Below are 23867 nucleotides of genomic sequence, written 5' to 3'. Positions count from 1 at the left end.
AATATATCCAAACCTTTCAGATTATTTTCTCGCTGACAGTTTTTACAATTTTTACAATCTTTATTACTGTGATGTTGGCAGGTGGGACAGGAAGCACAGGTTTAAAGCGAGGCTGTAAAAGCTCAATTATCTAATGACACCGATGATCCGAGGACGAAAACCACTCCACGTGTTCGTTGGTTAATTTGTTGACACGATACAGTTAACAGGTAAAAATCCTCAACGGCAAACACCAACCAGCCTCCTACACTGTGACAGGCTACACGGTATTTCTCTACACACCAGCCTCGTCATCGAATGTTGTCGACTGTTGTTGTGTGGTACTTGTTTTCATAGCGCCAGTAAGTATGATACTATCGGCACAAGACGGTTACCTGTCGGTGAGATTTCTACGCAGGATGAGCAAAAACTGCGGCGTCATGACCCACATCATAGACAGCATCAACTCTTACATCAGGACCCAGCTTCTCTCTCGGGAACAATGTCTATATCTTCATTGGGGGAGGATTGAGGAGGGAGAAGTACTTTTATCCATAAGAACAAAACATATTTACAACAAACAAAAGGTACAGGCGTCGTTTGGTCACGGACGTGATGCAAAAGCCTGGGGGGCATCAACATACCGGTGAGACGAATTAAAAAAAAATTAACAGTGATTTTTTTGAAGGCAGACAAAATGTAAGAAGTCTGTGCTGAGAGCGAAATAGCACGTGACCTGTTGTCACTCCTGCCTACAATAAAACCACGATGTGTGCAAATGAGAACGGCGCGACGGTGAGAAGATGGAAAGTGAGATGAGGCGGTGGAGGGAAGGAGTGGAGGGAAGGTGACAGAAAAGGAGGGGAGGGAGGGGGTGGCTGTGGCAGCATGCCAGTGTCACGTTGACACACGAGGCACATGTGATGTAATAGAAGAAACACACCTGGAGCAGCACAGGTATGCACGTAAGAAACACACCTGGGCGACCGAGATGTGCGGTGAGAGAGAAAGAAAGAGTGCGTCTGTGAGAGAGAGAAAGAAAGAGTGCGTCTGTGAATGAGAAGGAATGTGTTATCTCTCTGCCATTCTTATTTACATTTTATTAGGCTGCTCTATGACCACACATGCCCCTTATTTATTATTACTATCTTTTAAATCTGTAATTGCTTCGTTCGTCGTTCAAGTTTCTCCGTTCTTCCTTCACGAGGTTTAAATGTTTGGAGGACTGACTGTCCACCATAGGATGACGTAATCCCTAACTGTAATCAGCTCCTCATCCTGCACTTGGGCGTCTAGCCACTGTCCACCCTACAGTGGATACCAGTGACTCACAGTCGCCATTGTCTGTTGTTGTCGTTGACATCATCCACCCTAACCTCTGATAGTACCCCGGGAATGAGGTCTATCGGTCAGTAGCGTATCTACAGTTAACCTGCGGACATACAGGTGTCGTGCCTGTCCTGTGACTGGACAGGTATCTTTGTTCCCAAACATATCGGTGGCTCACCACTGGACTCAGTAGTCGAGAAGGAAGGGTGGGTTGAGTGAGGGAGGTTGCAGAGAGATTTAGGAGGGTTACTGGGGGTGCAGAGAACACAGGAAGATGCTGGGAGGAGAGGGGGGAACAAAAATAAGGGAGGAGGAGGGTGGGTGGAGAAGGGGAGAGGGAGAGGGAGGAGTGGGCAACAGGAGACCATGTTTGCTGGCTGTCAACGCCGTGCCAGTGCAGACAGGAAAGGACGAGGAAGGGGAGGTGGTAGTGGACGGAGAGAGGCACAACCTCCATACACACACCTGTGGACCCACCTGGTCCTAGTCACGTACACGCTGGCTTTCCAGCCCACCCACCCACTCACACCCACCCTCTGGATGTCGGACGGTCCCTGGAGATGCTGAGCAACACCGCCTCTTAGTGAAACCGAGAACAAGTAGCCAGCTCGGGGCCAACTGCTGTGTAAGGAGGCGACAGGTCTCACCATGCCCATTAAAAGGTCATTTGTGGCCTGTTCACAGTGGAATAACTGCCAGAATTATTTACATCGTGTACGTAAGTGAGCGACTCACTGTCAAGCTTGTTGTCTGTGTGTTCATTTCCCCTCCCATCCTTGTGACCTCCCCTCCCAACTTTTTTGTGATTTCTCTCTCTCACCGTGGATGGCAGTCAAGCCAGCCTATAGACGGTGGTGTAACCCTTGGTGTTCATTGCCTCCAGCCCACAGCATCTGTAACCTACAATTAGAACAACAGTATGTTTGACAGATTTCTGTGTGCGGTTGGGATTCGATATGTGAATATACTTATTTACTTTACTCTAAAACCTTCTTTTGTATACAGCTTAATAATTTCTGTCACATGATCGACAGTAAAACCAAGTCGTGTGGATGTAGAATCGGACAGGGTTGTGACCGATGCTTCACTGCTATAACGCATTCCTTGACACGTGGGAGCACGTGCTGTATGTCGTTACATATAATCACTACATTAAGTTTTATATTAAAACTGTAAAATATAAACTAAAGACAGAGTAATATACTTAACTGAACACATTCTAAACAGTTGGGGAAACGTTCACAAGAACGACACATTTTTTACTTGGGTTAGGAGTTCGACTGACTGGGTAACTGCGCTGCACGCGCATCAGTAACCGCACGCGCAGAGGGAACAGTGCGACCTGTGTGTGTCGTCACCTGGGATTTATGCGCACAACGTGTGATCAGGGCAGGGAACATGCACCTGGGTTAATGAAGCCGAACTCTTGAAACACAGATGGTGTGGTACAAGGGGGCAGACAAGAGAAGGAGAGAAAAAGCACAGTACGTCCCCACTTAGTGTTCAGTACGCACCCACGAGAGCTCACTACGTCCGAAGCACGTTATCCGTGTCATACCAGCTTTTACCTGAACCCCAACACTCGCTTCTCTCGGTGTTTTTGTTGTTACAGGTAGGACGTTTGATTGGCTGGCTGGCAGGCGCTAGACCACGAGTGGCCGGAGATCTCACGAGACACAACAAGCTAACCGCTCGCCGCGCCTCGTTGTGAGCGCGTGACGTGACGTGTGAGGGGGGGAGGGTACAACCACTTGTTGTAGTCGCTCTCTGACCAACGCTTTCATCAGGCGTTGGAAGACGAACCGCTGATTGGAAACGTGAAGTGAAGACGAGATGTCGTAAGTACTTTTCTTCCTTTCTTTTATCTGAAAATTTGGCTTTAACATGTTTTATCAGCTTTCGATAATTTTAAAGAATTATTTAGATTTTCTTTCGTTCTTTTATTCATTGTTTCCTGAGCACGATTTCTACTTTCATCTGCATGCTTTTTCTCTCTCTCTCGCATGGCCCTCACAGCATGTCGCCTTCGTTTATCCTTAAATTTTGCAGCGGACATCGTTAATTAATATTCCGATAACAACAACGAATGTTCCGTAATTAATTCGCCATCTGGCAGTCAGGCGTTAAAAGTAGTTTGTTTAATTCTGCGTTAATGACATGACAGTAGTGGGAGCATGAGGCTGGTTAGCAAACCATGTGTTCTGTAGGCATAATAACCAAGTATTAGTGAGTGTAGTGGAGCGGGTAACCATGCTGCCACGTACACGTGAGTGGTTAAAAGTCCGTTGTCACACCAACAGGACTTCGGACCTCGTGCGATGGAAGCCATTTCACGATGAGTATGTGATGGGGGACCTAGAACCATTCTGTAGGGCGCTCTACTGCGCCGAGGGTGAGGACTGATGGCTACACACTACACGGCTACATCAGTACACACTTCACACACACACGTCTATCTCGAAAATCACGGGAAAGGGGAAGTAAAGCCTGAAGTGCACAGCACGTGGCCCAGCACCCACCGTGACCTGCCTCTGACCTCTCCGGCCCCTTGTACTTGTAATCGTAAATTATTTTCCAGTATATAATGTATGTCTACAATTCGAATCTCAATATCTACACTCAAACTCAACTTCTGCATGTGTAATGCTTGGGTGTTCTGTCCTTAGACCTTTCTTTAAAGAAAAGAAAAGGAGAAGAAGAAAGAAAAATCCACTGACCAAGGCCGGGCCCCTTGACAGCGCGGGCCGGGTACACCAGACCCCCCTGTCCCCCCCTCTCGTCAGGCCTGCTCTGACCTTAACGCATCAACAACTCGCGCTGTCCTGTGCATCCCTAACACACCAACCCTCCGCTTTCCCGCCTCCCTCCGCGAAGTGATGAGGTCCTGTGTAGTCCACACCCGCACACACACAGTCTGAGGTCTGGCAAAACTATTATTCATCCTGCTGTAGCGGCACTGACGCAGCAGCACTTTGTGTGGTCTGACGACTGTTTCCGTGCGTAGCGTCACGGACTGAGTACAGGATCGGGGCACGGCTGTTGTAGGGGAATCTAGAGCCCTCCAGCATGCCGATTTCACGAAATTATTGTTTAAAAAGAAAGACTTTTTCAGGAATATCGGAAGTCTGAATAACCCTTGACCCCCAGTGAACGCCCCGGCACGTAGTTCGCACGACGCCGTTGACGTAATGACGGCAGACGTACAGTGGTGTCCGTGTGAAGTCAAAACACTGGGCGTGTGAACTTGCGGTTGTTTTGTTGTTTTTATTTTTAAAGCCAGCACTACCTACTTCAGCATCTGTGATTTATGCCGGCAGTTTGCTTGTCAGAATACTGTTTCCCGGATCCAAGTTGTGTTTCATGTTTCCTTCCTCAGTTCCTCCTCCATCTCTCACACACCCACACGTCACCTGTACATAGTTTCACGTGATGTAATACATCCTACTGTTACTTCACTTCTGCTTAATCCCTAACATCTGTCTCAGTGACTCTTCACCCCACCCTAAACACACGACTAGCGGCATGTCATGTCGCGCTGACATTCTCTAAACTGCCGTTAGACAGTGACGTGATGAGTTTGGGGTTACATCACTGTTATGTAGTGAACCTGACTGATGTTCACGTGTTCACTATAGAAAGGTTTATTAAACTTGTTGATTACTGTCCCTTTTGAAATGATAACTCGGGGAAAAAATACGATTATCGAAAAAGTCATCGTTTCATCGAACTAAAGACGTTGACCCGTTGGCTACGTAACCTTGTAACCTGACAAACAGGTGACGTTTCACGGCGTGGTGCGGCTAGTTTGGTCTAGCAGTGATTTTTTTCTTATTGTGTTCACATGACCTTTGACATGTCGCTCGGCATTACAACGCGACACAGGTGAGCCCTGCTCAGAGCAACCTTGACCTGGCGACTCCAAAAGGCCAGACGGAGGTACGGGGTAGGGGGGATGATGTCTAGGGGCCTCGCCGCTACCGGTCCCCAACACCACATCCGCTTTACACGAATTGTTGCTTTGGTTTAAAATTTAAGCGAAAATAGTAGACACCTTTCTACATTCACGCGATGGAGCATCGTCTGACTGGTTGATCAGCCGGAGGGCAGGAGTCGTGCGGTAAAGCACATCGCCATGACACCCAGGTGTCTCTGACTTCACATCAAAAGGCATCGGCGTGAAATTAAAACATCACAACTGGAAATTGTTTTTCATGGTTGGCTTTATTCTGTAACATTATGCTGTTATCTATTTATATACACACAAATCTATGGCTTTTTGCAATATGACAATAGGTAAGACCACAGCTGAGCTATTGTTGCGTAATCAGGCTGATGGCCCATCAGTATACACCACTGCAGCTGGCTGACAGCTGCTTCTCGACGTGGCGACGACTGATGTTGTTAACTCGGAAAATCCGCCCTCACCTGATGATGACGTTGGTGACAGCACGCGCGCGTACTCACCTGTTTATTTTGCATGCACGCGCCTTCCTTACCTTCTCCCCTCACCACCCTCTTCATCTCATCCACATACACACACACATACACACAGTCAGGTGGTTTGTAAAGTCTTATCAGCTTGGCACCGGTGCCTGGCCAAGATCTCGTTAACAGTCAACCTGAGACTAGACATAACTTGATAAACACCAGCAGGTCGGGTGGAGTTATGACATGCATCACACAATTTGTAGAATGCCGCCTGAAAACCGACCAAAAAAGTAATAAAAAGAATATTTCGTAACTGCTACGGGTGCTGAATTCGCCGGAATAAACTTTGCAGAACCATTTTTACATCCTGTTACAGAGATGTTTGTCGCCAGCAAGTCAAGTATATTTTCATTTTTTCATAATGAATATATATGAATATATTCATATGAATTTCATAATACAGTGTGGTTGGAGTAGTGTGTGTGTGCGCGCGCTCGCGTGCATTCTGGGATCTTCATCTTTCTTCTTCCTAAAGCTTCTATCTGTTCATGTTTGCTCACGCTCTGTGGAGCAGTGGCACGAGCTGACTTATCTCAGACATATACACCCGGCGTGGCTCCAGTGTACAGCCAGCCACAGCCAGAAGCCCGGTGATAACATAATTTGCTGTACACTTTGAACGTCCAGAGATACTTTCTAGCACAGTCGTAGCCACAAGTTGTAAAGAAAAAGCTGATACGAAAGAGGACATTAACCGACTTTTGAGCAACCTAGACACCTGTACTCACAAAGGGTGGGTAGGTGGGTGGATTTACGGGTTACAGGTCACAGAGGTAGTGCCACTAACGTCTTATCACCTGCAGACTAAGCTTGTCATAGTCATCAGGTTTGATATCAGAAGGTCTAGTGACTCTAGTCGGTGGGTACACTGTACAGTATCGGGATCAACGCCGTCTCTGGACAAATACAGGGTGTGTACAGAAAGTTGCTTTATCTCGGATACAAAGTCACACGCCACTCACAAGACATTTGTAAAGTAGTTTCTGAATTTTACGTTCGGCCTTCCCGACCAAAATAAATATGTAAAAGGACACAAAGCCTAGAACATAAGTACATTTACCTCCCCCTACCCCGATACCTGGAAAGTACTTCCCTCCCTCTGTAATTATGCAGACCCCGTTGGCTTTTCTCTGTTCACGAAAGTACATAACACCTTTCCTTTCCACACCAAACAGAAAAAAATAAAGTTAAAAAACAAGCTCTCGCACTTCTGTATGTGGTCTGTTTAAAACACGTTCAGGAAAAGAGTGAACTGGACTCGTGTCGTTGTAGAGTCTAGACGATGATGTGTCCGGTAAAGAAGCCCCACAGTGCTGCAAGCAGTGCATCTCCCCCCTCCTTGGCATTTTGTCTTAATCACCTGCCTCATCTTTCTCAAATTGCTTCTTCCCTTAAGTGCCATTGTGTGTTTTATCTTGCGTGTTTGAAGCCTGTTGTCACTCTCGCCAGAGATTGGTTGGGTGACAACTACTATGCCTGGCATTTAAAATATTTTTTAAATGTACATTTTAACTGTCGTGTAAACCCTGACAAACGCATTAACATTTTGTGTATTTTTCATTGCTGCCGTATTGTAGTCCGTTCCACCACACCGCCGATACAGGGAGACAATCCGAGAAACAGCATCCCATCATGCAGCGGTAATGCTTGGGGTGGGGAGAGAGGGGGGAAGTCAACATCCTGTACAAAGCTTCGGAGTCAGCGAGACCCAGCAGGCAGTGGTTGAGGTGGCGGTACGACACACACACCTCCCACACACCTTCCCTCCCCTACCGCGCGCGTGTTGACCTAACCTCTGCCCCCTTCCCCCTGGTCGCAATGCACACTGGGATGTCCGTTAGCCACCTGTGGAGGGTCAGGTCAACTGGTCAGCCTGCGGGCACGCACGTTACTCCTTCACTTCCACCTGACGTTACGTAACGATTTCCTGCTTCGGTCCTGGACGTGATCGCCACAATGTCTTTGATGTGAGGCTGCCCTACCTTAGCGAGTCTTTGTCCTGAGAAGAAAGACCCCCTCTCTCTCTCCCCCCTTCTTTTACTTAGACAAACGAGTGAACGTGAAAAGGAAACCCACTTAACAGATACGCCTACCTACCTTTGCATTTTTCATTAAGTCTTGCTTTTGAACCCGGTTGTCCCGAAGATAAGTTTTGATTGGCTACCCCGGCATGTCGCGGCGCAGGAAGATCGCGCCGGGTAGAAACTGATTTACGTTCGGTATGTGGGCGACAGTTCGTCTCGATAAGTGCAGGGTGGGTTCTCAACACCCACGGCACAGACCAACGCAGACGTGTCCGAGTTTAAGGTGAAAGGTCAACATCTTATCGCTCCCCTTCCCTGCTCACACCCTCCTACCCACTGTAACCGGGGCTCGACCGTGGGACCTGTGTGAAGAAGCACAATAAAGCTACACAGCGGGCGGTCCACCTTTCCCGCGCCCATCCTCCCGTCTCCGTTCACACGCTTGGTTTCCTTAGATACCTTGGGTTAGCTCCTTCACGTCACTACTCTCTCCTCCCACCCTCGTACATCCGACCCCCGAGTGCTGGCTGACTGGGCCATGTGAAGTGGGATGTACACATCTAATCCCCCAACTGTCCTCTGTTTGATTTAGGGATATCTGATAAAAGCGTATAAGCCCTGTGTCATTCTCAGCTTTGAAAATATTCGAAACGAAATGCAGCTTCAGCTCCTGTAAGCTGTCAGTGTTGCCTCCAGCCCGGACTTTCACCGATCACTCACCCCTTCCATCTTTTGCATGCATAGTGTTGACTTCTGGTGCAGTGGTGAGCAGCCTGTGGTGCTGTCTCCTACTTAGTGTCGACAGTCGGGACGTTGACCCCTCTCTGTGACCTCTTGCCCTGCATGCAAAACAGTCGTTCTGTGTGACGAAGCCTCGGTATCAGCGGTGAGAACAAGACCACAGACACAATGAGAGCAGTTAGCAAATCCATCAATATTCATTAAATCCTTGTATTATAAAAAGTCAGAGGTGAACGTTGCTAGACACGATTCTCTGGGAAGAGCAGATACTGTGTTGATGGCAAAAAAATATATATACATGTATATATCACTGTACGGATAGTTTCTTTTAGACCTGGAGGACACAGACTCAGGATAAGCTTGAACCTCGATAGTTAATTTTTCTCGATGCATTTAACCTAGGCAAACAGAAAAACCAGATTTACATAGATACAATAAAGTTTTAAAGCAGGTTGAAAAATTTGTTCTCCAATAATTAACAAACCCGAAAAATCTGTTAAACTGTATCCCATGTAAAATAGAGTATGTTGCATCATCATCAAAACTTTTTTCGAGAAAAAGAAACGCTTTACTTTTCTGGAGCAAAAATGTGTCCCCTAGAACGACTGATAAGCCTACAAGATGTTCTGGGTTTTCAGAAACGTAAGATAATGCGTGGAGACAGGCAGTCTTGTGATTAAGGTCTCCAAGATTGTGGTGTGGACAGGTAGACTTCCGGCGTGGCTGATGCAATGCCAGGGACAAGACTTAAAGTGCAAAGTTTTGAGCAGGAAAACCTTGGGCTGTCTGTAGTAACCATTGTGGCGTCTAGAATCGTGTCCAAAAGTAGGCCGAAGGTAGGGTCACGAGACTCGTTCAAGGTCTCAACAGAACGTTTACCTGGCGCCTCAGGAAGCAAGATGGCGCACAACGCTTTGGCTGTGTTAATAAAGACGTTCGCCCCACCACCAGAATGAGCAAACTTTGTTTTTAGAGTGTAGAATAGGATGTTGCGAGTAATTTGGGGAGAATGAAACATTCAAAATGGAATCGTAGGACGTTTAATTATTCGCAGACTTAAGGCGGGTACTTTCATCTTGATGTTATCCGTTCAGAAAGAATTAAAAAAATCGCACACTGTCAGTTTTTACACGCTCAAGCAACACAGCAGACAGATGTGTGACGCCAGAATAAGATAAGTTCGTGGCCTTTCTCGTTCACCTGTAGAACTTAAGGGAATTCAGCTGACTTCAGCAGTCTCATAACCGGCCCTCAAGGAGGTCACGCCAAAAGCCGTTGCTGTCTAAGACACGGAAACCACGATGCGCTATCAGAAACCTTCCCTGATTGATAGTCGGTGATACCCTCCTCCCCCCGACAGGTCCTCGAGAGGCAAGATGTGGAACGTCTGAGTCTTGGAGGTTTTTTTTTGCACACGGCACCTGAGCCTAAGTAAAACCTGATTGCCGGAAACGTTTGTAAGAGCTCGCTCTGTTGTGTCTGAAATAGCACTCAAACGAAAGTAACCGCTTTGATCACGGGAAGGCAAGGTACAGAATTCTGTACAAATTTGTAACACTCCGTCTATCAATGTCGGCTGTGAACTACAATGATCCTGTTAGCGCTGTGTGGGATTACTGTATCCACCCGCCTCCACCAACCTCTTGTTCCACTTGCCATTCCTTAATTATTTGACCTCTTACTTTAATGAACTCACTGAACTCAGTCTTACTTCTCACAGCCTCTTTATCTCAGACCATCCTACTTCTGTGTCTTGTTCTGTCCCTATAGCCACCCATCCTTTTTCCGCCTGTTGCGTGTACGTCACATCTACATCTGCACGTAACCCACCTTGTTGTCCTGTGTTTCTGCATCTTGAGTCACGTCACCTCGTCTCGTCTTTGTCTTGTAGGGACAATTATTTCCTGATCCTCAGAACCAGAAAAAAATGCTTCCCTCAGAGCAGCATGGTGTCCTATAACTCTTTCGAACGCCATCTTCAATCATATATTATCAATGTGCCGAGATTCACAGAAAATAGCTTGAAATTGTCTCCTATGAAGTCAGCATGAGGCAGATTCTGTCCTTCCTCACATCGTCTTTAATCACCACAGCTGTGCACCTCCTTGGTGTAGTTGACCATGTCAGCTAGTGGCAGGGGCATCGGGCTTGAGGGCCAGTCTTCACATATATTTTCTCTGTCATACCCGCTTATGCCTCTGCTCGCGACTCTTTTCTTAGTCTACTTGATCCTGTTTCTTCTAAGGAGCTCCGCATCCACCTGGGAGGCGTCTGCACCACTCCATTATTAAATGATAACAATGAAGATTCCGGTGAACCCCACATTTTCTCTTCGTCACTTGATAAAGCAATCATTCCCCGTATTAGTACATAATTTACTTATGCTTAAACATTTTCTTGCACTACAGGGTTTCGGCGATTTTGGGAGGCTGGGCCTCCTTCTCCAAACTAACAAGCAGCAACGACGATGACTGGGTGGACCGGCTGAACCACATCTTTACTGTCATCTTGCTGGCCATCTTCGCCCTCTTTATTTCGGGCGGCCAGTATGTGGGCAACCCCATCGAGTGCTGGACCCCCGCCCACTTCACGGGGCATTTATTGCCTACACCAAGTCGTACTGCTGGGTGAAGAACACCTACTACATCCCCATGGAAGACACCATCCCCACGGAGCACCACCGGCGCGATTCGGAAGAGTTGACATACTATCAGTGGGTTCCCATCATCCTGATGTTCATGGCCTTCCTTTTCAAGTTCCCGTGTCTGATCTGGCGCATGTTTAACGGCGGCTCGGCCATTAACCTGGACAAGATCGTCAACATGACCATGTCCACACAGTTCGGCGACCCGGCCAAGCGGCAGGAGACCATCAAGCACATTTCGCTGTACTTGGACCGCTGGCTGGAGGCTCACCGCCAGTATACCTTCAACGCCCTTGTACGCATGCGCCAACGCGTGTCGAAGGTGTTCTGCTTTCTGTGCGCCAAGCGAGACGGCACCTACCTGACGGGGCTCTACATCTTCGTCAAGCTGCTGTACGTCGTTAATGTCATCTGCCAGTTCTTCATCCTAAACAGTTTCATGGGCAGCTGGTACTCACTGTATGGCTTTGAGGTTCTCAACGGCCTGGCCAGTGACCACACCTGGCGCGAGTCACCTCGCTTCCCGAAAGTCACCCTCTGCGACTTCGATGTCAGGCAGCTGTCCAACATCCAGCGCTACACCGTACAGTGCGTGTTGCCTATCAATCTCTTCAACGAGAAGGTCTTCATCTTCCTCTGGTTCTGGTTTTGCTTCGTAGCCGTGCTGACGGTGGGCAACTTCATCTTCTGGCTTTGGCGCGCGCTCATCCGCTTCAACCGCGTGGCGTACATCAAGAAGTATCTGCGCATCCTTGACGAGCTTCGTGGCGAGGCCGACAAGAAGTTGGCGCGGCAGTTCGCTGACCAGTACCTGCGTGACGACGGCATCTTTGTCTTGCGCATCATCGCCAAGAACTCCAACGACATTCTGCTGTCAGACCTTGTTCTGGAGATGTGGAAAACCTACAAGAACAAGCCCATGATCCGCAAGACCGCCGTCGGCGATGAAGACTACACCAACGAGTCGCCAGCCTGAGTCAGCCTCGGGCAGATTGGAAGATTTTATGCGCCGGGAAGTGCTGTCAAAGCACGATCGTAACATTTCCTTTGAGTGAGGAGCACTGCTTGGGAAGTAAAGATCAAACTAAAAAAAATGCACAAAATGTTTGCGCGAATTTGCTGAGTGATTATATATGAGGGGATTGTGGGAGTCGATGTTTCTGATGAACTATCTACGAATTGTTAATGCCTTTTTCTCGTACGTGCCTTTCATCTTATACAACGATGTCCATGTTGAGCACAAAACAGGTCTAACGAATATATGTGAAAAACTGTTAAAGTTTGCATTGTCAGTAACGAGTAATTGGAGATTTGGTAGCCTTGGCGGTGTAGGTTTTTTTTTAGAATTGCTTTTTTTGAGATTTACTTGTTTGTATTACCTGGCACTGTAAAACGTCATCGCTGAAATATGTAATAGGGTTTCATGCATGTGGAAACTCGTTCTTCCATATTGTGAAGGAAGAGAGTGGGAGAAAGAACAGCTAGGTGTGTCAGCGGTAGTTCGAGAAGATGACTCTACTGCTTGCGCACTTGTTTCTCCGTGAAAAAGGACGCGTCTTACCATACTTACAGTTTGATATTTTATTTTCATTGCCCATATCTCACCGGCCATGACAATCAAATATCACATTAGGGTTTGCCCTCTGATCATATCACGTGGTCTGTGGTTTTTGTTATCGGTGAACATTCCCACGACACTCTCATTCCTTCGCTTGTAGCGCGTGACTTGCGTGTGATGTGTGTGTGTAGTCCATAGCGGCCTTGACCAAAAATAAGTAAAACAGGAGAACAGGGTTTACAGAACAGATCTCTTGTGTGGCTGTATACTCGGGGTAACAAATGTCAGACCTGCCCAATGAAGTACGACTATCCAAATCTAGTCCCTCGTCACAGCCATCCTCACTAGTCGAAAGCTTCGTTCGAAGCATAGTCACATCCTTTGTTTCATCCGCAGATCCTGAACGGGTACTGAGAAGCGATGCAGATGGGTGGTAACAGGATAGAGGTGAAACTTCTCGTCTGTGGCCAGAGATAGTTTCGGGTGAGCGGTTGTACTATATGCGTGGGTTATTTTGGGGAAAATAGAGTGTAGAGTCAAGTCAGGTGTATCGCCGATCGTGAGATGGGTGCGATATGTAGTATGTGTGCACCCGATTCAGGTGAAGATAATACTGATAGTAGGGGAGGTAACTGCTGATAAAAAGAGATTTGTATTTCTGGCCCCTAGGCAGTGGTGTTAGGAGTGGCGAAAATTCTCTCCCACTTCCTTGAGCATTTTATTTTTAATTATCAGCTTAAATTATCTCGCCGCCCCCAGTCACACATAAAACGCAGGTGAAAATAATTTTAAAAAATCGAAAGTTGTCCACTGTAACCTTGTTTTGGGCATTTGATTTGTCATCCTACCCATCCTGTTATTTACCAATCGCCTCCAGTTTGTCGCACGATTATGGGGAGAGCCATCTTTACACCTCTAGTCACACGATGTCATCATGAACTAATAAATACACGTCCATGATGTCATGGCGTCTACACCCTCCACCAGCTAAATAGATTTGTATATCCTGACTTTTGGACACCTTCATTCCCCTTCTCCAAATGTATGTATGCGTTTTTGTTTTTTTTTTTTTTTTTTGTTTTTTTTTTAAAGAAAGGCTGTTGACTTTTGTTTGTACATATATTGTGCATGTGCTTGTTAAACTATGGTCGATTCGTTGTCTTGGTTCTGGACACGAGTCTCAACAACACGCTATGTCTTCCATCACCAGAACAGACTGTTTGGCTCACGGCAGTCTTGGTGCCACCAGCAGTCTGTCTGGTATCGTCTTGTCTTCCTCGTGCAGGGTATGTGGGTGGAGAGGTCAAAGGCCGCAGCAACCTTTGATGTTGTTGTGTCCTTTTGTGTACAAAGCTTTTCTGTGGCTTGTAAAGGAACCGCCAGTACGCGGCATTTACTTGTAAACATCGTTCAACGTTGGTGCCAGTGAATGTTTGGTACGCAGACCTCACGTTCTGTATTAGTGCCTGCATTTCTTTAAATTAAATTTATGTACAAAGTTGGCCTTAAGGAAATTGTGTTATTTACCAGATCAGCTACTCGCATCCAGCACACATTTATATATTCATATTTTTTCGTGTATTAAATAATGTTGGCTTGTTGCCATAAATTGTGGGAGTTTGATGGTCTTTGACTTTTAAATAGCCTTTACATCCGTGAAAAAACATTTTTCTGACGACGAAATTAATTTTTTTAACTAAAGATTTTCGAAAGAACTTGCAATGAAAGACATCGTATAATCAAGTTATTTGAATTTGATATGTTTATTTTGAATGGTATTTGAGAGTAACATTGCACTCGCGGTCAAATCACGTGGATTTTGAAATCTTTCAAATGTACAGCGATGTTCTGTCAGATTATGCAGACCACCATTTTGTCAGAAGCCTAATATTTGATAACATATCACTTGAACATTGTCTGTTTTTTTGTTTTTTTTTTTGAAACCCAAAACAAATTTAGCTTTTTTTCTCCACACACGTGACCGCTGTTGTAATATATTTTGACTGTACACACTACAAGTGCCTTTTCTGATTTGTGAGATAAAGCTAGTCACGATCTGTTCACTCGTGCCTTATGCGTGATAAATTTTCGAATATTAGAAAGTGGCTTGACATCTAGGAATTTTTACGAAACCATTCTTTTCTTCTTATCTTCATAAACTTTCATGTCCCACGCTTGACTGTTGCGCGCAAGGAACTGGGGAGGACATTTAAATTCCTGAAGCTACTGTGACCGAGGAGGGCATTTTTACCTGTGGGCTACAACTACACTGTGTGCGTGGAGGTTGTATGGAAATCCAGTAGCTTGTACACTTCACATTTCCATTTGTCACTGTAAATGTGGGTAGCTGGTCCTGTACGAGTTTTGTGTGCGAGAAAATTAGTGAGGCTGTTGGGAAAGTCGTACTTATATACCATTGCTGTTTTTGTATTACAGTGCCAGTAAAGATTGATTCTTAGTCAAAGATGGACACATTTGATTGATTTTTGTTGTTGTTGCCTTTATTGAAAAAAATGAAATCAAATCAGCACTGATGCAAAATCCGCTAAGCTTGCTATTTTCGCACATTTGTGTAAGATACATTCCGTGTTAAATGTGTGCGAGACACTTGTCTTTTTGCCAAAAAGAAAAAATACAAAGAATTTATTGACAACTGTGCTGTCTGTAGTATAGTGGCGACGAATTCTCTGGACAGCGACTTAGTGAAAATATGACTGTAAATACATGTAATGTGCTTTTCTTGGTAGAAAACTATTTTCTTACATAACATTAATAATAATGAAGTGCTTTTGAGAATGCGGGTGAAAATTGTGCTGATGATGCAATTGTTGAAATGTAGCACATCTATTTTGAAATAAAAACAAGCCTACAAACTTAATGTGTGGCGACGTTTTTGGGTAATGAATGACCTGTGACCTACGACTGAGCGTCCGAAACAACTCTGTAACTTTAAAACCGTAGGCAAATTTATAAATAATTAGTTTTGTTTATTGCAGAGTAACTTTTAGCCCTGTCCTGCGTGAGGGGTCAAACAATACGACCAACTTTTATTATCAGATTTATTGTTAATAGCGACTCTCATGTGAACAAGGCTGGCGCTTCTGACAGTCCCAAGTGCAAGTGCTGGCCTTCAGTAGTCATAGTAACACAGAGGCAGAAATTCATTCAAAAAAAATTTAATGATTGATCTCATACATAATTATTTTTAATTTCTTTACCAATGCTTTGTTCACTCACGTCTACACACAGTTTATAATTTAAAAAATGAAATGATATCCGGAAACAAGATTGGAGTGACCAGCGGACTAGATCGAGGATGCAGGGGACGTCTGATGGTCTAAGGGAGACAACAGAAACCTGTTAGGTTGTTGTCTGATGGTCTAAGGGAGACAACAGAAACCTGTTAGGTTGTTGTCTCCCTTAATCCCTTCAGGTGTGTTTTAATCTGATCGTGAAAAAAAATTAAAAAATAAAAAAAAAAAAATCGAGGTTGTTTTATATATATATAAAAAAGGAAAAAATTTTCAAGGTGTTATAGCTTTTAAAAAGCTCCAACACAAAACAACACACGCAGAGGCAGTTGGAATAGTGATCTAATATTCCTATAAGCATATTTTAGACTCAAAAGTGAGTTTATGTGCGTACACGGACAATTATGTGTGATATCAAAACCTTGAAAAGAAATAAATTAAAACTTTACTGTTCGTCATAGGAATTATAAACCATGTTGTGGAATGCTTTGTTACTTAAAGTCTCAACACTGATAGCACGGAGTCTCGAGTATTGAATATTTTACATGAAACGATGATTTGTCGCAGGGAAATCTCAACTTGTCTCCAGACTGAGATAGCTGGGAATTGTAATAAATAATTACGAGATAAATACAAACGTAAAGTTGCATCAAATTCTGAAAGCACCGGTCATTGGTACGTAACTAGTTTCATTAAAAAGTATAAGAGGTGAGCTTTTTACGATTTTCACTTTTTATGTGTTCGAAAATTCCAAACTTTCTTTGCTTGAATTAACTCGCAGCATTTCTGATTTTTTTCACTATTTTTTCTGTTTAATTACAAGGTTTTACTTAATGCTTACTTAAAAAATAATTTGAGGAATTGTTTTATAGGTGACAAGAGCATGGGACAGTTCATATAGTTACTTTATATGTTTTCTAACTATTAACATTAAATGCAGGAATCATTTAAATTGTAAAGGAATGAACAAAATATATTTCAGCATTTTCAAAACGAATTTATCATTTAGATCTTTCTTCTAACAAATGAACTCAAAATAATCAGCACCTATAGAAAATCCAGGTCGACAACTCTTTTGCCCTTGTTACACGTATCACAGTTATTCCCCTTAGACTACCTAGTGCGTGAAGCCTTCTGAATGGTGAAACGCGGACAATAGAAAGGCGGCGACGAGGTTAACGACATCAGACAAGGTATGACTGAAATGCTCAGGCTCTCAGCTGTCACCACATTGTGTGAATTACCCTTAAGATGTGCATGCGCTGACAGGATCAATGCCATCGTTGCTGGCTTCGCCACCTACACCAAGCTGCAGGGTAGCAACGACGACGACCGCGCGGACCGCCTGAGCCACCTGTACACCACCACCATGCTCGTCATCTTCGCAGTCTTTGTGGGGGGCGGGCAGTACGTGGGTACCCCATAGAGTGCCTCTCTGCCTCTGTTTCCAACGACGGCGCCATCACGTGATTATATTTTTAGTCCCTTCAACATTTATTCCTCTCTCCATTCCTTTCTTTCTTTCTTCCTTTCGATCTGACTTGCTCATTTATTGCATAACAATAACAGTGGCAAGACTTTATTTACCCTTGTGTACTGCACTAGAGCAACTTACTTCAAGCAACAAATGATGGTAGCAAATAAACTATTCATCCCCTTATCGAATTATTTCAGACACCCATCTACTCACGAAGTAATAATATCTAGAAAATAAATGTTGGTTAAAATATAATATAATAGACACAGATGCAGAGTATAGATACTTCATGATTAAAATATTAGTGAGAGGCAAATGCTTTTTTCTACTTATTGGGTACTTATTTTTTACTTATTTACTTATTGGGTGCAAATTATCAGTGCAAATATCTTCCGAAATTTGGGTGAATGGACTCTCTCACCAGCCCTCGTCCGATCCCGAAATACAAACCTACACAAAAGAGACCAACAACACAGAGGTGGGAATTATACAGGAGTACAAAGGCGACGACTAACGGGAGGGCGAGGAACATTTATTAGGATTCATTAAGCTAAATGTGACGTGAACATTTGGGGAAGTAATATCTTGCACAGAGTTTCACCTCCTCATTGAATCCCATTAGTCCTTAAAACCGTTTTTGTCCTTAATCTAAGATTATAGACTTAAAATCATCGGCAAAGTCGACATTAAACTGTGACGACACCCACAGTGATGGTCTCATCACCATGCTACCCGTAGCCTACTTTGCCGCTGTGCGTGTCCAGTGTGGGTGTATGTGTGGTCTCCTCCGCAGGTCCTACGCCAAGACGTACTGCTGGGTACACAACACCTACTACGTGCCGTCAAAGGACCGGGTGCCGTCCATAGAGGAAATGAGGAGGAAGGCAGAGCTGAGCTACTACCAGTGGGTGCCCATCACTTGCTCTTCATGGCGCTGCTCTTCAAGCTGCCCTGCATCATCTGGAGGCTGCTGTCTGGCGCCTCGGGTGTCGATCTGGACAAGGTGAGCGAGCTTTGGGGTAGGCCGGGGGAGGGCTTATGCAAGGAGTGACGAAACTTTTTGGCCGAAGGCTATTTTCATATTTATAGCATCATTAGCGGGTCATAAAATTATCATCCAAAAAATTAGTCTTCTATATTTGATTAAGCCGTAGTTTCGCCACAGCGTGTTGACTCTTTGGCTACGTGTACGCTACCAGCCTGCCTGGCACTGCCTGTCCTGTGAGTCACTGCAATACACGCAGACGGACCGAAAAAGCATATATACGTGTATGTCCTGTCATGTGTATACATCCTGTCTATCACGTAATGGAGGCGTTCATTGCTTGTCCCTAAAAGTTTAAGTTATTATTATGTTTTTTAATATAAATTTTTGTTCATATGGAAAAAGCTGTTAAATTTAAACGGTCATCTAGTGATTCTAGTCGGACGTTCCCACCCTTCGTGGTCTGATTATATGTGCATACGCGCGCGAGAACAGTTACATTTTCCTGGCGTATAGTTGCTTTTTATGTATTTTACGAGGGGAAATGACGAGGGTGTTAGAGTGTGACTTAGGCGAAGGTGGCGCGTGCAGCGGGTGGGTCATGTTGACAGCACGTGCGTCCTGTGCAGATCGTGACCCTGACGCTGGAGGCGCAGCTGGGCGAAGGAGGCAAGTACCCGGAGACGATCAGACAGATCGCCAGCTACATGGACCGCTGGCTGGATGCTCACCGCCAGTACCAGTGGAACCTCATGATGCGAATCAGACAGAAGGTGAGAGAAGCATCCGGCGTGTACACGGCTAGTGAGGTTCTAGTTAGAGCAGGAAACAGCCATCCCGACTGTTTTTTTCTTCGTTTTGTTAACAACAACAACAACAACAACAACAACAACAACAACAACAACAACAACAACAAAATCCGTTACTTTGTTAACGTTGATCTGTATATTTTGGTAAATATCGTTCACATGAACTGTGTGTGTGTGCGCGCGCGCGAATGAATGGCTGCCTAATTGAAAATCTCTTAACCGCGCCGCTGTCTGAAATGACCAGGCTCGTTGTAACTATCCCCTATCTCCAAACCTGTTGTTGCAGATCTCTAAACTGTACTGCTTTTGCTTTGGCAAACGGCACGGCTCCTACCTGTCGGGGCTGTACATCTTCATCAAACTGCTCTACTGCATCAACATTATCAGCCAGTTCTTCCTCCTCAACAGCTTCATGGGCAACTGGTACTCACTGTTCGGCTTTAAGTTACTTTCCGGCCTGTATTACACGCGCACCTGGGCGGAGTCACCGTACTTTCCCAAGGTAACCAGCAAGATGGCTTGTGTTCTTGGGACCGGAGTCAGGGACTGGAGTCAGGGAAGGGTCTTTTACAGTATCTGCCAACCTCAGAGGTCTGTTTAGGGTGATCTAAGCTCTCAGATGTGGCAGTGGTAGAGATAGCATCTCTATCTTTACCAGAGAGGCTAGATATAGAGAGGCTGCACTCCTTCTTTGTCTTTACTTGTTAAGAAAAGTAGTGACGCAGTTGCGTCCCTTCGAAACGGGATGCTACGCAACAGCTGCTACTATCAAGCACTGCTAAACAAAGTCGTCGTTAGCAGTGTTTATCTTTGGAGTAAATGTCTATGTGTTTGCGATATGAAATGACTGTTATCTAAGAACAGATTTTTGTGTCTTTTATTGATGGGAATTGCTTAGATGAGGGTAGTTTGGGAGAGTTTGAATACATGTATGACTGCTGACTCTAGCACAAATGTGCATCATTTAAAATGCATAAAAATCTAATTTATGAGAATTTATGACTATAAGAAAAGCAGTTAAAAACAGACTTACACATGAATATAAACATGACACAAACATGCCCCCATTCAGAAGACTTGCTCACATACTGAGGCATAGATTTCTGTTTACATATAAGCATGCAGCAATAAATTCTCACATAAATCACATACTACTAATACTCATAATAAATAACAAATCATAATACTATTATTAATAATGTATATATATACCTTCATATCCCTTATTGTAAGAACATTGGTGGACAATTTAAAGATAACAGCGAAGCTTACTAGGAAATATACAGCAAGCAGATACTCAAAAAGGATCATTCACACATGTACTTTAAAAGATTATAACATTTTCTTTCACACTGTTCTAAAACGATTTTAAATTCCTTTAGATTAAAAGCAACAAATGATGTAACTTCAACATTTTTTTAATTTCTTTTTGTTCCTTTGTCAAAAAACAACACAGCTATCTTTAAGAGAAAAATTAAAGTGAACATTGATAATAGATTAATCACACTCCCTTTCAGATCACATGCACCAAGTGGACAGCAGAGGTCAATGCTTATTAGCTCTTCCCGCAGAAGTCGAATCAACTGAGATTTAGCTTTAATTCAGCTTTTGTAGGAGCATCTGGCCCAGTTCTAGAGCATGCAGGCTCAACTGCAATATCTGCTTGTTCTTCTGCAAATAGATGTATAAAAATGCTTATAATATTCTGGACAATATCACTCCTTCCTTTATAAATATTTTCTTAATGAATGAAAAATAGCAAGAAGACATGATTTAGAAACCATTCAAGACTACAGCTGTCTGGGAAATCCTGACAGAAACAAAGGCCTATGATGGTAAAATATGGCTTAGTTCTATATATGGGAATATATTATAATCTAATAATCATAATTATCAACCTTGCATGGTGGATTTGGAATGGAGAAAACTGTGGGTACAGCATTCCAGACAAGACTTTTTTTGGGGTTGGACAGTTGTACTGACTTTCCTCGAAATGATCAGAACAAAGACAATCACCTTTTCTATACACATCAGACAGTGTAAGATGGTCAAAATATTTTCTTCTTGTAAAATTCATCCATATTTTGCACCTGTTGTAATAATTTTTTCAATATATTAATAACAAATATTGTAGTAATGCAAAATTAACAAGTAATAGCATTATGAGACTATGTGCTTAAGTCAAACGTTATAGCCAACACCTCCCCCCAGTGACGAATACCTTAAATGATAATACTATAACAAAGTTAAATAGGTTCGTCATCGGATAAATGAAAACTCATCTCTCAGTTTCACAGTATAATCAATAAAGTCCGTTTTAATAACCACCATAGTAATCGAGCAACCGCGTTGTACTAGACTGCTCTCAACTACAGTACACTCATCGATCGTAATTTGATAATAAATACGTAGCTTACCTCTCGTCGTCCTTTGGGAAGGAGTGGAAATGTTTTCTTTCAGGACTTAATTTAAACCTGGCGCTCTGACAGTTAATTGCAGAACAAAATTGTCCACTTTGCCTCAGACGATCACCTTCGCTTGCTTGTGTCATGTCGTTTCCTAGCATCACGTTACGAAAGATAACTCTAACCGACGAGTTTCCCTTGCGGCCATGAGTGCAGCCCCTTTATATCTCCCCTCTGTCTTGTGCGTTCGTGCGTGTGAGGGAGTACACGCTTTGCGCACACGAGCTCTTGCATTTAGAGGATCATCGAACTGCCGAATTTTTTTCTTTAAATCCGTGAAGCAGCTGAGGAAACAATGACACGGGGCCTCAAGACAACGTAGCTCACTCGGTGCTTGTCTGTGGTGTCTGCAGGTGACGATGTGTGATCTCAAGATCAGGCAGCTGCAAAACTCGCAGGACTGGACCTTTCAGTGTGCCTTGCCCATCAACCTTTTCAACGAGCAGATCTTCAGCTTCCTGTGGTTCTGGTTCGTCATGGTTGCCATCGTGACCTTGTCCAGCTTCTTATTCTGGTTCATCAGGGCCTTACTGCCAGACAATCGTGCGCAATACGTCCAGAAAATCCTCAAGGTATTTGGTGAAGTGAGGATGAGAATGTGGGTTGGCATGAGTCAGTTGTGATAGTGAATTTTCGTGTCAAGTAGTTGTTGCAAATAGTCTTTTGAGGATTTTTCTTATTTGGTCATTTTACTCAATGAACTGTGATTCTTTCGTTTGTGCATGGAACATGTCGTTATTTACTTATCTGATCTATTTTCTAATTATTTCATACATGGTTCTTTTTCAAAATATTCTGTGGATCTCGATTTACGCGTCGCCGTCTGTAGTAGTCCGCCTTTGCGCAGCCGATGACGTAAAGCGCAAACCGTACTCGTACATTGCACTCGTACTTTATCTCAAAGTCTTTGATGTTTGATGTTAGAGACCGGATAGCTGTACATTACAGATATTAGAACTAGACCGCTGTACATTACAGATATTAGAACTAGACCGCTGTACATTACAGATATTAGAACTAGACCGCTGTATATTACAGGTATTAGAGCTAGACAGCTGTATGTTGTAGGCGTCAGGGGAGCTGGGTGGCGGAGAAGAAGAGCGGCGCCTGGCCACCAGATTTGCAGACAACTACCTGAGAGATGACGGCATCTTTGTTCTGCGCGTCATCGCCAAAAACTCCAACAACGTCGTCATCACAGACTTGCTTGTGCAGCTGTGGCGCCTGTACAAGGCCAAGCCGCTCGTTATAAATGGCGCCTCCACCGAAGAGGTGCTGGTGTGACCGACGACTGCAGTGATGTCGTTGTCGCCGTGTCATCTGGGATGGACGTTATAATCTTTTTGGAACAGCACGATGATGCAAACGGCAAGAAATGAGCTGTGTCCCTTATATACAAACTTTGGTAACTGCTTTTGTTGTTCTGTTTTGCATTGGTTCAGATCAAATTTTTTTTTTTGTTGTTGTTCATGTCTACGATCAAGTTCAACTCCGCCAACGAGGTACAACCGAGAACCGCAATGCTGTCGTTGTTGCCGTGTCATCTGATATGAACGTTAGAAGCTATTTGGAACTGCACGACGATGCGCACTTTAAGAGTGTATACAAACTTTGGTCACTGCTGTATTTTTGTGCTGGTTAATACCAGTCTATATTTGTTCGTTCTTGTTTGTTTTTGATCACGCTTGTGTGGAATGCTGCTAGGTATATTGTTAGCTCACACATCTACCACATCAGTTTCTCTACAGCTTTAGAATCTTCTGGGTAAGCTTAACCTTTCTGGAAAGGCTATAAAATTACATGTTTACAGCGATGCTTCACGCATGCACGCAGTGTAGGTTTGTGCGCTCGAAGGAAAGTAGACAATTTACCTGCAAACAGTTACATTTTGTAATCTAACGAAATGAGTTATGGTTGGGTGGGTGGAATGAGAGAAATGGGAACGACAACCTGAAATTAGCAAAAAAGGAATGAGAGAAAAATATGTGGCTCAACTCAGGTTTTAACCGTGGAGGAAATGAAAGGAAGGCGCAGTGGGTGGCCATCATCCTGCTCTTCATCCTGTTCATCAGAGAACTTGGTACTGGAGTCAGGGTCAAGCCCCCCACCCAACACAC

The 23867-nt window shown here is 44.3% G+C and overlaps 1 protein-coding gene and 2 pseudogenes across 1 annotated transcript; 2 read left to right on the top strand and 1 right to left on the bottom strand.

Annotated features, from left to right (window-relative positions):
* LOC112561710 overlaps positions 1-15641 on the top strand; it is a 22138-nt pseudogene extending 6497 nt beyond the window's left edge.
* Positions 13957-23867, top strand: LOC112559812 (annotated as a pseudogene).
* Positions 20686-21911, bottom strand: LOC112561716. The gene is made up of 3 exons (XM_025234347.1): positions 21703-21911; positions 21302-21375; positions 20686-20956 (listed from the first exon to the last, which is right to left on the bottom strand). The coding sequence occupies exons 1-3, from the start codon at positions 21849-21851 to the stop codon at positions 20865-20867; spliced, it is 315 nt and encodes a 104-aa protein (XP_025090132.1). The 5' UTR covers positions 21852-21911; the 3' UTR covers positions 20686-20864.

Source organism: Pomacea canaliculata, linkage group LG1 (genome assembly GCF_003073045.1).
Source record: "Pomacea canaliculata isolate SZHN2017 linkage group LG1, ASM307304v1, whole genome shotgun sequence".
In the NCBI taxonomy this organism is placed as follows: domain Eukaryota; kingdom Metazoa; phylum Mollusca; class Gastropoda; order Architaenioglossa; family Ampullariidae; genus Pomacea; species Pomacea canaliculata.
Note: the sequence above shows the minus strand (reverse complement) of the source record. Positions and strands in the feature narration are given on the sequence as shown.

Excerpts from the sequence above, each read along its gene's own strand:
- LOC112561716 (XM_025234347.1), bottom strand. The coding sequence starts at position 21,851 with ATGCTAGGAAACGACATGACACAAGCAAGCGAAGGTGATCGTCTGAGG. Across the intron at positions 21,376-21,702 it reads TTCCCAAAGGACGACGAGAG|GTGCAAAATATGGATGAATT; the intron begins GTAAGCTACGTA and ends TTATTACAACAG. Across the intron at positions 20,957-21,301 it reads GTCTGATGTGTATAGAAAAG|AAGAACAAGCAGATATTGCA; the intron begins GTGATTGTCTTT and ends ATCTATTTGCAG.